Raw genomic sequence first — 16,543 nt, forward strand, 5'->3', positions numbered from 1 at the left:
ATTCCATTTGAAACCCACATTCTTACTGTAATTGGCAATGACTAGGAGCATATAGCAAAAACAAAGGACTAATCAACATATCGATCAAAACATGATTTGCCAGCAACTGTACACAAAATCTAATTTAAAAAAATAAGGGAGACAAAGTAATAACAAAAAAAAAGAACACATGAAATGAAAAAAAAACCTCTCTATCACTATCATGGTTTTACTTAGAAGCTTGCAGCATAAAAACAATTTGCTTTCCTTAGGTTTTAGCTGAAGGCCTAAATTAAGCATGCAATACATACTTAGTGTATTTTCTCATTTACTTTAATGTTAATTTTCAAGACAATGTTGAAAAGCTGAATTTACGCCCAGGTGCAGTTTTTATAACCAACCAAGAGAAATTTAGTTTGTATGCTAGAGCAACTGTGGAAATCAATTCTTAATCTATGACCTTGCTTACCGCAGCTTGAAGCCTCGCAATAAATAAATGCCTTGAGCCACAAATAAGAAACATTTGGTGAATCAAAGAGACAAATAGCACAAATCTATATGTGTATATATAGCATTAGAAAGGTCATATAAAATACAATATTGGTTCTTTTCTTGCTCTAACATAATAATGTTTGAAAAGCAGGACACAGTAATTGGCTGCATTAATACCCAGGTGGTGAACACTCACGAGTACCTATTTTCTTTTCTAAATTACAATGTTCATCCTTTTAGAGGACTTCTTGTAGCCTGCCTGGTTTTTGGTTTTTGTTTTTTCAGTATGGACAATGCCACGCTGCTTAGAAATACAGAATCTCTGAAAAATATCTATTTTTCTTCTCCTAGCATACACAAAGTCTTTCTTGAATGCATGTTTAAGCTTCCTTGTGAAATTGCTTAGTGTTTCATCACTAACAAGAGCAAAAAAAATGCCAGAGCTCATGTGTTAACCTGCACTTAGTCACAACTACCCTTCTAAGCTGAATCTCTCAAATCCTCACCCTCTATGTTATTTCTCACAGGAGTATAAGCTAAAAGAAAAACGCATCTATAGTAACATCTCATTATTAATATTTTACAATTATAATTCACAGAACATTCCTGTACCTCTTTAAAAAACACACTTTCCATTCTTGAAGTATTTGATTGACTAGATTTTTAAATCAAGTAGTACAAAATAACACTAGTTCAACTAATTTCCCTCTCTCACCTGTCTCCTTCCTGTTACACTGGAATTCAAATGTCACTGTGAGTGACACTCCTTTTTAGATTAGCATGGCATTATTAGTTTGCACAGCAGGTGACCAAAGTAACTGATGGGAAGGTTTCCCTTATTTTAACCTTAAATAAAGGATGTAATCTAATACAAAAGGAAAAAATTTGGAGATTTATAATTACCCTTGAATTGGAATTTTACACAGAAACCAAATCAGAAAAATACTTACTTTCTTTCAATTTAATCTAAGTTTTAGTCAAAGTAGATCATTAGGTGCTTTCTAATGTTACATTTTCACAAGATCCTGTAACACATTGTGATCAGTTCTCAATTAGTGAAAGTTTTGCCTTAATATAAATAGAAGAGATCAAGAATCCAACTGAAATGCCCTTTTCAGTTCTTAATAAAAATCACAGCTGCAGCATGCAAAGGAACATATTGGTGCTCTTGTGGCTTTCAGGCATTAGTGTCAGGTGCCAACACTCCCTGTACAAGAGGGAGAAAGACATCGTACCTCCTGATATGGGGCAGAATTTGTAAGAATTCTCAGCACACCTGACCAAGCAGTCAGTATAACAGCTAAATGTGCGTACACAATTTGAAAAGACAACATACATTTCTTTTATTGTAACATCAACTTTTTTTTTTTTTTTTCCTATTAAGTGGTGCTTTTCACTGAAAGGACATTGAACAGGTCATTGATCCATTTTCTTTATAGAGTCTTCCTTATTGGAAGCCTTTAAAGAAGCAACAAGACACTTACTTTGGAACCAGAGCTGTTGTCTTATTTAGGGACGGAAGACAAATTAGCAATGAATGATTTCTCTCACAAGCATCATACTTCTTGGGAGCGCCCAGTCTGGGACAGCAGTACTGATAAAACCAAAAATACCATTAGAGGAAATGCTAGACTTACACTGAAATTACTTGGCTCATCCTACTTAGTTCTACCTATAAACATAGGCATGCTCAAGTAATATCCAACAAACAACTCAGGAGACTTCTGAACTTCTCCAAGGAAGCATCGCCTTTTGTCCTCAATGTATGGATTTATTCCAGACTAAGGGTGACTTTTGTGGAAATGATACCAAGTACTTATTGGTTAGAGCTGATGTCTGAAAACAGAGGAGAAACTATCCTATTCCAGAGGCACATAATGTTTTCATACTGAAAAATAAGCTGTGCTTGAGCCTACCACAGAACAGACTAATCTTACCAACAGGTAAAGCAGAGCAGAAGGAAGTCCAATTTCACGCACGCTTTTCCATGGTGCAAGAGCAGGAATTTTAGCTTTCTTTTTCTACACCTAGCTGGAGAGAAGAACTCACATTCAAACCAAAGCCCCTTGGGTAATAGCAGTATTTTACAGGTATAAAAGCACATGCATTCCCTATGATTTTGTGACCAGCATTAACCAGACCTCTCCACGGCTGCTTGTGGGAACGGGGAGGTATCAGCACGGCAGTTCCAGAAGTGGGGAAACCCACGCAGCAAGTCTTCCTGAGAGGCAGTCATCTGCACAGTCTGGAGCAGCCCTCGCTAACTTTGAGACCCTCTCCTCAGCGTTAAGCATCAGTCGATACTGACTCCATACTCAACTCCACCTGCTATGCCCTATCTGGCATTTTTAATTAGTTTTCTTGTTACAGGCTTAAAGTCAGTTTGTTCTAACTGCAGGAGAGTTGCTTGGTGTACTAATTTGGGTTAGAAGAGACAACATCCCCACCAACAAAACAACAAATTTACACGACAATGTGCAGCTGATTATAACCAGTGACCCTTATGAAACAATTTAAGATTCAGTATTTGTGAAACAATGCAGTGTATTCACTGATGGTTTTGTATCACCATAAATGACTAATTACTTTAATCAGGAAGCTCAAAAGATAACAAACTAGATTTATTATAAATACAGGGGCTTGCCCTCCTATAAAAATGACTTGCTCTGCAATTCAGGACACAGTGATTTATGACACTACTTGTAATTCTTTTATTTTCTATTTTAGCATTTAATAATGGGTGCAAAATGAATGAAAAGTAAACCAGAGCAAGATACATTCCCAATATAATTGTATTCCATTCCACAGCAATACTCACACATTAACTATATCCTAATATTTCACTACTAGTAAAGATACAAAACTATTTTGAAAAACATGCTCAGAGTAAAAGATTCATTTGGCCAAGATTACAGAAAGAGTGAATATTCGTGCCTTTCTCATACATGACTGCTCATTATTTAGCGATACCTGACATCTGTTGCTAAGACCAGCTGAACACAATTCAAATCCAGTTTAGCTAGGAGCATCAGAGAGCCATAAAAAAAAAATCTCTGTATCAATCAATTATGGCATAGGATCCCATCAGAGAGAGAGAGAGAGAGAGAGACTGAATCTGCCTGGGGTCTGGTAGTGGACAGGCAAGCATCTTAACATCTTTTCTGGACAGCCGCTTTGGAAAGCACTTTGCTGTCTCCTGACCCCTGCACCATCAGTTCTTTACCTCACCTAAGGGCCATTTACGGACAGACAGAGCACTTACTAAGGCATGTCAGGTCCCCATGACAAGGCTTACAGATTTATTACGCTACATTCAAACTACACAACACAGTTACACATTTTTACAGTACATAGCTTTTAATAAGCACAAAAACCATCCTTGTCTGATCTACTTACACTAAGATTAAACTGCTTAGGACTCTCTCACCCACCTGAAGTCCTCTAAGTTTGTCCAAACAAGATGACTGCCATGGATTCCCTCTTTACGCACACGTATGTTGCAGATTTTTGAGGAACCATCAGGTGTGTTGCTGTATATTTTCCTGCATGGCTGAAGGTAGAACCAGCATGCCAGAGATCAGAAGACACATTTTTTGTAGTTCACTGGTAACCAGCAAAGTTTTCTGGCTTATCTTGAGTTTTTGGGGCCCCAGGGGTCTGAGGAGACTGTCACACAACTGCGTGAGTATAAGTACAATTGCTCTGTCATTTATTATAGTGGTAGCCATTACTGTTGCATTGCTATGTGCAGAAAACAGTGATTAAGCATAACGTAATATTTTCAACATGAAGAATGTTTTCATAGCAGAAAGATCTGCTTGATCTAACTTCAACTCTGAGCTCAGCTAAAGCAAACTGTATTCCTCAGGGCACTGCAACAAACGGATTATCATCAAATAAAGACACTTGGCAGCCAGGTTCATATTACAGCTGCTTCTTGTGCTGATCAGCACAGTCACTCTGACCTCGTGTTCCCCCTGTTTAATATATCCTCACATTGTCTCGTGTCTCATGCTTAACACTAAGATTCCTTCGGGCAGAAACCACCTCCTTCTTGTGTATTTACAGAACCAGCTGTGCCTAGTGACTCCTAGTATATAAATAACAAGAAAGATATAAATCTGATTGTGATTTACGGCAGAGAGTTGAACAACATAATTAAATCTCTGCATTATCGAAGTCAAAGGAATTTTTTTTATCTTTTGAGGCTAGGGTTTTTCCTACTGTATCGTCATGGTTGGTATCTTCTTGGTACTAATCTTTCACACAAAAAGCTTTTTTCAGTCACCCATTAATTCTGATACCTTAGAGTTATTACCACAACCATGTAAAATGTGAGTAAGAGTAGAATTTTCATTGTCACTTTTGTCAAAATAATCTCTTTCTATCAAGCATTTCTTCCAAGCCCAGTGGCACACAGAGACAGCCCGAGAATTCAGATTACTGCAGTTTGGAAGATATCCATCAAAAGATTACTAAAAGACATCTGCTTCCGTCCATGAGGGGCACATGTGGGACAGACTTCTGCTATATTCTGATGACCAGATACCAAACCCTATATTCTGCTAGATTACTGATGACCAGACACTAAACCCTACCTCTGAATAGCTGCAGAAAACCAACATGGTACTACATTAATTAGAAAAGAAATCAGAAAATACAGGATACCTACCAATATAGCACAGGCTTCTAAGACATAATCAGACTCAGATAGCTCAGATAGCTCTCTGACAGCCTGTGAGAAATTTGGGCAACCTTTAAAAGTCTTTGAAATTCCATGTCAAGCTACCACTCATGGATGTCCAAAACCACATATATAATTTTTAAGGACTGCTGATTAAGATTGTTTATTTTCTCTGTTGGATTTTTAACTTACATGACTGGTTTCATATTTAAATCCCTTTCAGATAAAGGTGCCCTCATTCTATGAAGTAAACCATCTGGAGCTCTGCTGGTTCTTGTAATCCACAGTATTAGAGGTCAGGCAGAGAGAAGTGTTCAGGGGAAGATTTGGAACAAACTAAAAAAGAATTAGAAATATAAATCCAAACAGAATCTGATATAAAAAGAGGAATTCTCATCCACAAAATGAAATTCCACTATTTTACACAAAAAGAAACCATTAATTATTAAATAGATATTACTTGGTTCAATCTAAGTTACACAGAGATCTATTATGGCAGTTAGACTAGTGCTACAGAGCAGCTTTTACTGGCATCATGAAAATTATTCCAACCTGCAAAGCTCTTTTAATTGAGTTTATGTTTCAGAAGGAATATTTGTTTTGAATAGCAATTTTATATTAAAGCTTAAATTTTAAAAAATTGCTTCAGAGAAGCATTAAAACCAGAAGCTCACTCTTCCAGGCATTTATTTCATAACAATCATTTAATTTCATATTTCGTCATGTTTGACAACTCTCATGGGGAGCTAAACACTCTGCAGCTTCTGTGATTGCTGAGAGAAAAACATGAAATAACTTTGAAAATGATAGATCAAGTTCACTGGCGGCCTGGTTCTGCTGAGCTCAGCAAGGAGGAAAGGCTGCCCAATATCTTTACCCATGCAGTCACTCCTAGAGGCTATTCTGACTTGCACTTGCTGGCAAAAGTCCCTAAAGGACCATCTGCCAGCAAGAACGAGGCGGGGGGAGAAATCATTCATGTGCACACTCAGGTACTGCCAAGTCCTTCCCAGTTCTCAAAAACTTCAAATAGTAGAAGCTACCAAAAGCAGGATTTAAGACTTTAGTATGCCAACTTTACCTCTGTGGAGTCCTTGATATAGAAGCACTTTACCAGAAGAGACAAAGACAGTCTCCATAAGAAGAGGAGGAGGAGAAAACTGAACAGATAAAAGAATTTTTCTTTTATATCCAGAATATTATGGTTACGGTCACAGAACTATGGTCAATGTTATCAAGCACTGCAGGTTAACTAAACAGAAACGCTATGTCTACATGTAGGAAGGCAGGGGCTGGTGGTGGGGAAGTGTCAAATATACACAATAGCTGCGTGCACACTGAGCTCGCATTTTCAAAATTGCTGCTACAGGTCTATTTATTTAACTTATTACTACAGAAACCCCCAACAATTCTAAAGCATTCAAAACAGGAGAAGCATGGCAGAGCAGCCTATGTTTCAATAACAGAACATGCTGTTTCCCTCAATCACATTTCAAAGACGCAGATCAAAGAGAAAATATTTAAAATTAAATGCAAGACCTTATTCTGATTTGAGGAAAGCAAAAGACCCGTGTATATTACAAATACATAGATATATTATCTTTTACCTATATATATAGAGAGATAGATATTGCAAAGTTAGATCTTCATTGGCTTAGCCTGTCCTGTTCTGTGTACCCGTTCCCACCCTCACAATTTTGCTTTTCTGTAAAATGCACTCTTGAAAGCATCAGTTTGTATAGAAGCTTTGGCAACAGCTGTTCTGTTCCAGGTCAGAGTAGATGCAGTACATACCATATCACCAAAGTTGTTTGTATATGATGCTTCCTCAAAAATATAAGGCTTTTTTTTTTTTTTCCCTTCTTCCTTCGCTATTTCTACTGAAGGCATGGCTACACATGCTCCTGGCATGATTAGGATTTTCTGCCTCTATGGTACTGGTCAAGGAGTAAGGTGATCCTAAATTAGTACACCCTACAGTTTTACTATTACAGTTTCATCTTCCTTCCCCTTCCCACTACTCACCTCTATCTCCATCCCACTATTCATCCCACATTTTAAGTGACATCTAACATTTAGATTATACTCAATCTTAGACACAGCCCATGGAAATCTTCACTTAGCTGAAATTAGTAATACTGACTGCAAATACTACCATGGTGCTCTCTGCCTTCTAGCACAGCACTGGATCTCGTAAAAAAGTGAGCAACAATAGCGTTTTTTCCCTATCACCAAATGTTCAGTTTAGATTTTAGGTTTACTTGGCTCATGAAAAGAAATAAAAAGACATACTTTGCTGTCCAGATGAAGCACAGCTTAACTGTGTCACATGCTCTGTGTAAACGATGCAAAACAAGAACAAAAATTCTAACCTAAACTGTAAGCACCAGTCAGGTGAGAAATAGATCTTCTCGCTGGCAGTGTTCACAAATCATTCCAGGATGGGAGAGATTTGCTTTTTTTTTTTTATAGTGGCTTGGTTTTGTTGATACCAATCACTCCTTCACTCCCATTTCTATGCAGCTCTATATCTAGCTGCCTGAAACAGCAGTTCAGCTTGTTTCTTCTGCACATTGATACTACAGAACTGATCCTTTAAACAGAGAAGACTTTTTCTGCATCTAACATTAAAACAGTAACGTTTTATTCGTTCATGTCCTGTTCCTATGAAGTCAATGGCAGGGGTCAATGTGTGGAACAGATCACTTCAACAGAGCCTCTATAAGCAGACTTTCAGCACACAAACTTTATATAACCAAGCTAACAGCACAAGCAAAATAGTATAAATATTATAGAAGAAAAAAACCATCATGAGGGAAATACCAGAAAATAATGATCTCTATCAGTGTGAAACCAGCAGCACCATGGATTGAAAAATTTTATTACTTGCAGGCAAGGCACAACTCAATTTGTCTTCCAGCTTCTTTTACCTTGTGTTACTCAGAAGTGTTCAGCTCAAAGCCAGCAGGAGATCTGCTCTGAACTTGTGTCAGATTCCTCTACAAGCTACAAGAAAACACACACTTGCACCACCCACAGCAACTGAGATTACTCCAAACAAGAAATCCCTACACATATAATATAAGGTTCAAGGCTGGAGGTACCAAGTTCACAGTGCACTTGGCACTGTCAGCTGTATAACTAGGACAGGCAAAGCACATGGGCCATAACATCACTTTTCTTCCATGCAAGAGGGTGAGGAAGAGGTGGGGGAGAAGGGAAAAAAAAAAAAAAACAAAAAAAAGGCAAAGCAGCACTGGCATTAATCTAGCAGCAGCCTCCCCACAGGATCCCCAAGCGTCTTCCAGTGTCCTCTGCCCCATCAGGGACAGTACAAGCCACCAGCCACTGGGCAGGACTGGGGCAGGAGAAGAGCTTGAATCAATTTCTTCCAAACAGACTTCAAAATATTCCGAACTATTCAGAACTGGGCAGCCAAGTCTCAATTTAAAACAAACAAAAGGATCCCAAACCAACACCCACCCCCAAAAAAAACAACCACCAAAAAAAATCTTTCTAATTAAACTTTCCTTTCCGCTTACATAGATTCTTTTGAATGTTTTTACATAGTTCTGGAGGTTGAAGAATACGGTCCCACCATGCTTCCCCTGACATAAATAGGTAGCCTTCACTCCAGCACTCCTATAAAACTAAGTGAGCTAGCACTGAGACTCCTTTCTCCCAAATTACAGTGTTACTACTAATAAAAATACCTTGAATTTTTCCAAAAACCAACTTTTATCCAGAATAAATGTTTTCATTCTGAATTTATCTCTACTTCTATCCTAGAGAACAAACAGGACATGTTCTCCCAACCTTGTCACAAACTGCAAGAACACATTGTATCATTCTCTCCTACTTAATTAGCAAAAGCTTTTTTTCCTTTTGACAAAACACAGAGCAATACAAATGCCACTGTCACAAACATAGCCACAGATAGGATTCAGTAGACAATATTACAGTAAACTGTCTATAAATTCCAGCCATCTTTGCCCTAAAGTTCCAGCTAACATCTCAAATTTTTTTCACCTGGAAATTCCAATTAATTTCTTTGGAATTTAATTGCTGGGTTTTTTTAATTACAGATAAATTTTAATCAATCCTTTAACTTTCATTAATGTGCTTATTAATATGCATCTGTCCTTTAAAAAAATTAAGTCTTCTTTTTCCTGAAGCACATTCTTAAGTATGTAAAAAAAAGTAACACATTTCCTAATTTGCTTCATCTCCCCGGTATTTGATCAAGCAAAACAAAGTCTACAAAAATCCACAGCTTCCTGGTGCAGCAGCCATTAAAGTGCAGGAGAAATTCTCTATCAACTCCAAATGTAGAGTAGATGAGCCTAATAAAGAAACTGAAAACAGTATTTAAGAACAAACAAACCTTCCCTTTGCCCCAGAAAATATCACAATTCCAGGGTCTCAATATTTATTCTGTTAACTTTTAATTTGCTGCATACTGAAGTATGAAAAGACTCTACTGAAAATTTAGATGCCTCAATGCTCTTGAGCTGTTATGTCTCACTAGTCTTCCTAGGAACAGAAGAATGACAAAACCAAAAACACTTTACACAGGGTTTCATGGCTGATCTGATAGTTTGACTTTTATGAAAAGTCAGCTCATTTGTGAGCTAGGTTTTTGTGGAACGCAGACAATGACAGGTACCTGTATGGTATGTGTGATTATGATAATCAGATGGCATTCTCATAAGGCCCCTGAAAGATGATTTACATTCTGTATCACCTTTTCATTTTTGTCTGCGTATCTCATCCTCTGCAGTATTTTGTCTGTTAAACGTTTCAACATCTGAGTTCAAATACTCTGGTACAAGATTAAAGGCAACACTCTCAAAAGCTATTTCAAAGGGCCAAATTTCCTAGGCACTCAAAATAAAATAATTAAATGGGTGAAATTGTTATTGTGGGATTTGGTAGACTACTTGCTTCTTTGTTCCCCAAACAGAGACTACTATAAATACATATTTCCTTATTATCTGCATTACAGGAGTATCCAAAGTCTCAGTCTCTCTGTGTGAACAGAAATATGTATTTCCAGTAAGAGTTCGCAGCATTGGCAACAATCCTGCAATGAGTTCCATGTGTGCCAACACTTGAACCTTTACAGATGCCATAGTAACGCTGAAGACTACTAGGAACATATAAACATTCTTCATATACACTGTTATATGGCTGTGGATTGATAATGATATCCTGGTCACTAATAAACTTGGCTGGACTAAAACTGCCAACCTAGAGATGAACATAGGGTAAAAACAGTCCTTCATGAAATATGGAGAGAAAGGTGACAAATTCCTTCCTATGATCACAGTAATACTAAACCGTAACACGTTAGGATAACATGTCAGGAGCCTATGGTAACTACCTGGTAAATCTACAAGATCAGTTGCACAGCCTGATATCTGAGCAATGAGTTTTCATTTCCAATAGCTCTGGTACTTTAGTCTCCCTTTATTTACAGATGCCAGTGACACAAAGTTTTGATTAGAAGGAATTTCTTTCTGCTGCATTCAGTCATTTATTTTTAGAAGTCCAGTGCTGACACATGAAACATTTCTAAGTGCATCAAATAAACACTCTTGTTTGAACAATCAAACATGACACAGTTCCTTCCAGATCATCACATGTGGCCTGACATATTTCACCGCAGCTCCACGCCTGCTAGGGAAACGCTTTTCAAGAGATTCCTCCAGAAGACTGGGATAAGCAAAGCACCTTCTATATCACCTACATATAAATACAGAATTTATATTATATTATATTATAATCTATATTATCTTCACAGACAGAAAGGCAAAAAAGAAATAAATATTTTAGCACGAGGGTTTCCCAACTGATGATGCATAGTCCACACATTATTCAATGTGAACCTAAAGAGTTGCTTAATCCTTGTTTCCAACCTCTGTCTCCAATACTTGACCCAAAATTCTGAGTATGTCCCTTAAACTCTGCTGTTATCTAGTGGTTGGTGAGAAAAATGTGTTTGTGAATTAAGCCTGAAGCCTCAAACCAGCTCACTGTAATTCAGGAAAGATAGCTATATACCCTCTCTGAGGACTGGTGTCCTGGTTTTGGCTGGAATAAAGTTAATTTTCTTCCTAGTAGCTGGTACAGTGCTGTGTTTCAGATTTAGGTCAAGAATAATGTTGATAACACACGGACGTTTTAGTTGTTGCTAAGCAGTGTTTATACTAAGTCAAGGACTTTTCAGCTTCTCATATTGCCCTGCCAGCAGAGGCTGGGCGTGCACAAGAAGCTGGGAGGGGACACAGCAAAGACAGCTGACCCAAACTGGCCAAAAGCATATTCCACACCATATGATGTCATGCTCAAAGTATAAACTGGGAGGAGTTGGCCAGGGGACACCATGGCTCAGGGATTGGCTGGACATTTGTCAGCAGGTGGTGCGCTATTGTATTGTGCATCACTTGTTTTGTATATTATGATATACTATTTTCCCTTCCTTTTTTGTCCTATTAAACTGTCTTTATCTCAACCCATGAGTTTTACTTCCCCTTCTCCCTCCCCGCCCTGATTCTCTCCCCCATCCCACAGTGCGTTTGGGGGTGAGCAAGAGGCTTCTTGCTGCTTAATTGCCAGCTGAGGTTAAACAATGACAACTGGTTTAACTTTCCTCTACTCCCAGTCCTTGGATAACTAGTGAGGCCATACAATCACTAGAATTTAACTGGAGGTAAAGAAGGTGATAAAACTGAAGCTCTTAAGATAGGGATCTATAACTATGAACATAATGCTGAAGTCTTTTCTCATGTGACCAATCATAGTGGAATCAACAGAATTACTTATACAAGTCAGGACTCCAGGATCAAGGTTATGGGGATTATCCTGCCCTGGGATGCTCTGGGTAATATGTTGTTTTACAAATATATTCCTTTAGATCACCATTATTCAATGTAAATATGCAGAAAACTTGGACTTTATTAATTAGAATTCACAGAAAGCATTTGCAGAGACAGAAAGATGAATGTGGTATGAGTAAAACACAGTGTGAAGAAAATGGTTTCTTTGACCATTCTTTTGTGTTTTTACTGACAATGACTTAACTGTATTTTTGTACTTGAATTTAAAATAAAGTCTATTATAAAAAAGGTTTAATTGTGATAAGGCATATAATTATCTTCAAAGGTTTACATGGCATAGAGGTAGGTTTGAGCTGAAATTCTGGACTCGGTTCACAAAGATATGTGGGAGGCCAACTCTGGACCTCTCTACAGCTTTGTCAGTGATAGTAAGAGGTCTGCAATCTGTACCACATTCAAAAAAGCTGAAAAATAAAATCCACAAGATTTATTGGCACCATAGAAACATTACGGTGACTTATTATCAAATATGCCTAGTATTACACTACCTAATGCCATGTATTGTCATTACAAGGATCCTCACACTGTTCTTCACTTAAAATGAATTTATGGATTGACCCCAAATTACTCTGCAACAGGACTCTATCACTCATTTTAATTAAGAACCAAATCCTGTATCCCTTGCTCCCCTGATAAAAAAAAAAAAAAAGTCAGGAACTGTTTTAGATGTATAAGGAATGAATGCTATTGTGATTCATACCCTTTAAAACGATAAAAGGAAAAAGTCCCTTCAGGAAGACTATTCTGGTTAGGAAAATTAACTCTTCTTATTCTAGATCTTGTGGAAACAGCCAGGAATCATGCTAAATTTACACAATTACTGACTTGTACTACATTCTCTTGTTACCACACCTGTTTACAAACAGCCATAGAAGCAGAGGTAAACAGACTTATGGGCCTCAAATTCAAATGACAATCAAATCATTGCAAATCCTTCACACAGCCTCTGAATCTACAAAAGTAATTCAGCATGACCTAACAGCCTTGCTAAGCCTTTGTTTCTGTTTTATCAATTGTATTTCTATATTCAAAAGATGTAAACAGAATTGAAAACAGAATACTCCTCACTGTATTTGAAGTACATAGCACTTAAATAAACCCAGGAATGTATATGAGAATTCATTTGTCAAACTTGTGAGCACTCATTATTTTTGTTCTGAAAACCCACATCAGCCATATTAATTCCTCTCACATAATTTATCACATATCTTCTGGTTTAGATGACAACTATCTATTGTAACCACAACAGATAGCCATTACTTTCATACAGGGTAGAATGTTGCATGTCTAACTTTAGATAGGCAGATTTCACTAATTGTAAAATAATCTAAAAAAGATTAGTTTACCAGCTTAATTGGTGTTAATATCTAAATTACATAGTAATTACGAAAAGAGAAAATGTTAAGATATGGCTTTACAACAGAAGCCTAATAGTTCATTTAGATACTGGAAACCAACATTGACTTCCTTATCAATTTTTCGTGTGTTTCAAAGCATGCCTCCTGGTCTAGTGCTCTAAAGCTCCTCTTGCACACATGCCTGCTGCCAGTAACTGCTATTCCATACCACATTTACAACGAGACCGCATAGTTATTCACATGCTACTTCGTAGACGTGTACATAAAGCATCGACAAAGTCTCTGAAAACAAAACAGTGCAAAAAGAAAAAAATGCAAAGGTGCCATCCAACCACAAAGAAATATCAAAACGTGACAGCACTCAAGCAGAATAATGCAACCTCAATGAATCCAGCCCACGCCACTTTACAATACATGAAGTGATTATCTGTTAAAAGACTGGTGGTTCATTCAAGACAAGGGGTCAGTCTCCATCCAACAGCCTGTCCCGCAAGAACCACTGCCTGGCAGCAATAACTGCATGGACAGAGACTCTTCCACCCACTCACCTCCAGAAGTGACCTCTTCAGAACTGGGTTGAGGAACATTGGCAGGACAATGTGGGGAAGCTTGCATTGCTGCTGCCCTTGCTATACCTGTCCTGTGGAGAAATAGAGGACTTAATTTCCAGGGCTGTCAGTCAGCACCTTCTGCATTACAAGTGAAGGAAAAAGAAATGAATTTGACAATGCCTGCTTTGAGCGAGTACACTTTGGGTTGTGGTGAAGAACCCTCATTTTCTACTGAAGTATCTGGGTTACTCTCACATCTTCTGTGAAGCTCCACTTGTCTGCCCAGCCAGCAAGCTGGATTCTTTGGTTCATGAGTTGATGATGATCTTGCCAGTTACCTACATAGCAAGCTGGGATATGGCCACTGAGAATCAACTTAACAAGACAGCCTAAATAAAATAAATAAGGAAATAATGTTTAAATTAATCTCTCAACTTTGACGTGAATAAGTATTTGCCATTGGGTAACGCTCTCCCTTCTACTTCCCTTTCAAAATGGCAAGTTTATTATTCTGCTCTTTACACATTTACTTTACAGAAACCATTACCATACGTATTACCTAACAGAGAAGCAGTTCTTTTGCTTCTCCTGTCCCACCCATTGCATAGAGCCATTTTATTTCACTTTCACATTAATCTAAATAGGGTTACCACAATAACTGATCCTAACAAAGACAACTTTTAAAAGAAAAAACGAAACTTTCCACTATCCTTATGGTTTCCAGCTAGATGATGGTTTTCAGCCACTAGGTTTTAGTGTGACACATACAAATTATTTGTATATACCAAAGTGCAGTCCATTAGAGGGAAAAACACAAACCCCCCTCTATTTGAAATACGTGAATAAATCATTCTTTTGAGTGTGATGATGAATGCAGCATTTTACAATTTCAAAACCAATTCTCTAAAGCCTCACTAAAAGAAGTGTGCTTGCTTCCAAAAGTGATCTCTGTGTATCTTTCTGGTGTACCATGATGTTTTTTGTTGAAGCAAATGTCAAGTTTCGACACAGAGGATTGGAAGCTAATGACCAACCATTTTATTCTGGTAGGAGTGTGCACTGAATACTGATGTTCACAGGCAGGAACAATTTCCAATAATTAATTGGAAACATATCAGCCTTCATTGCATTTGCTTAACTTTGGTCAACAGCAACGTTAATCTTGCAAGTGAATTGAGAGACAAAACAAAGCCTATACATGTGAGGTTTATATATAATTCAGAACTGCTGAAAAGCATGGAAAGCGAGCCAAGAAAATTATAATTATAAAAATATGGCAGAGGAACTCTATTAGGGAAAAACAACCTGAAACAAACCCAGTTTTTATGGTATCAATTACTTAAGCTCAACCTTTCAGCTAGGTGTATGCTAAAGAGTAAATGTAGGGATAAATAGAATTGTTCACTTCTTATCTGGGCAAAACAAACTTATGCATCACTCACTTCCTGAACAAAGATGCCAGGGAGGTAATTTTCTTAATTTTTATTTTTAAGTTTTTATTTGTCACTCTTTTTCTCTTCACAAAGTGCCCAGTTTCCAACATACTAACCACTTCAAAGCAACAAAACAGCTTGTCTCTCTGAATATCTACTACCTTGAACGTGATTATGCCTCTCCATGGGCTATGATTACAAACAGACTTCGCCAAGGTATTTGGATGAGGTATCTCCAAGAGAAATACTAACAATTGGTCACATACATACTACCATATTTAATAAACCAAGTATTTAAATATAAAATAAGGCACAGCAGGTTGGCTCAAAGAAATAGGACAATGATTAATGCTGTCCTGAACACTACAGATAGATGTTCAGTTCATTTTCTGAGACAGTGATTATTCTAAGCACTAACAGGAATTTTCATAAATCTGCTCCTTTTCTTTATGTACAAATACTATAAGTATCAGAAAAATCCAAAATCATCATGGAACCCGGATGATCTTAGGTTTTACATACTGCCTAAACTCTGCTCAGAGTCAACAAAAAGCTGCCCCAAAAAGACTATGATACATAGATAATCTAGATATCATGGTAACAACGCACAGTATTACTGATACTTTTCTCTCCAGACAGAGAAAAGAACTCAAAACACTTTGAAATGTTTGGGGATAGTTTTTAATAATCCTTGGAAGGGCTGGCATTAGTGGAAACAGGTTTCAGCCAAAACCACAACTGTTAATGTATTTACCCTCCCTCAAATGCAAACTGGTAAAAGCTAGAACTGGGGGGGTGGGGGGGGGCGGCGCGGCAGGGCATGAAAGTTAGAACTGAAAGCAAGAGCTGAAACAGTCACAGGGTGGATTTCTGTTTGTTTGCCTTTGTAATCTACAAAAACATCAAATGCCAAGCATTTCACACTTTGAGGGTAACATACATTTGTTTCAAAAACAACTCTTAAGCATTCAAAACAAAGAACCTTTTGCATTAAATGCTTCAAAGAGCCTTTCCTTTGCTTACATCCTCCTGATCTTCTCCCCACAAGCTAACTATTGTTCTTAAACCTCCTACTACAGTCTATGTTGACCTATCTATCCCAAGCACTTCAAGAGGCACTTTAACCACACCGATATCTCTAAAAGCC

General features: G+C 37.7%; 1 protein-coding gene across 3 annotated transcripts in view; it reads right to left on the reverse strand.

The window, feature by feature from the left end:
* The window catches only part of PPP2R2C (protein phosphatase 2 regulatory subunit Bgamma), a 196,698-nt gene that overhangs the window by 104,152 nt on the left and 76,003 nt on the right, over positions 1 to 16,543 (reverse strand). The window contains exon 1 of one of the 3 annotated variants that reach the window (XM_086463713.1): positions 13,961 to 14,045. The exons of the other annotated variants lie outside the window; for them this stretch is intronic. Within the exon in view, the coding sequence (XP_086319839.1) occupies positions 13,961 to 14,027 (67 nt within the window). The 5' untranslated portion in view covers positions 14,028 to 14,045. Of the gene's footprint in view, positions 1 to 13,960; positions 14,046 to 16,543 lie in introns of those variants that run through there. 3 annotated transcript variants of the gene reach the window in all.

The sequence above is a fragment of the Leptosomus discolor genome, chromosome 4, assembly GCF_034619465.1.
Source record: "Leptosomus discolor isolate bLepDis1 chromosome 4, bLepDis1.hap2, whole genome shotgun sequence".
Lineage (NCBI taxonomy): Eukaryota > Metazoa > Chordata > Aves > Leptosomiformes > Leptosomidae > Leptosomus > Leptosomus discolor.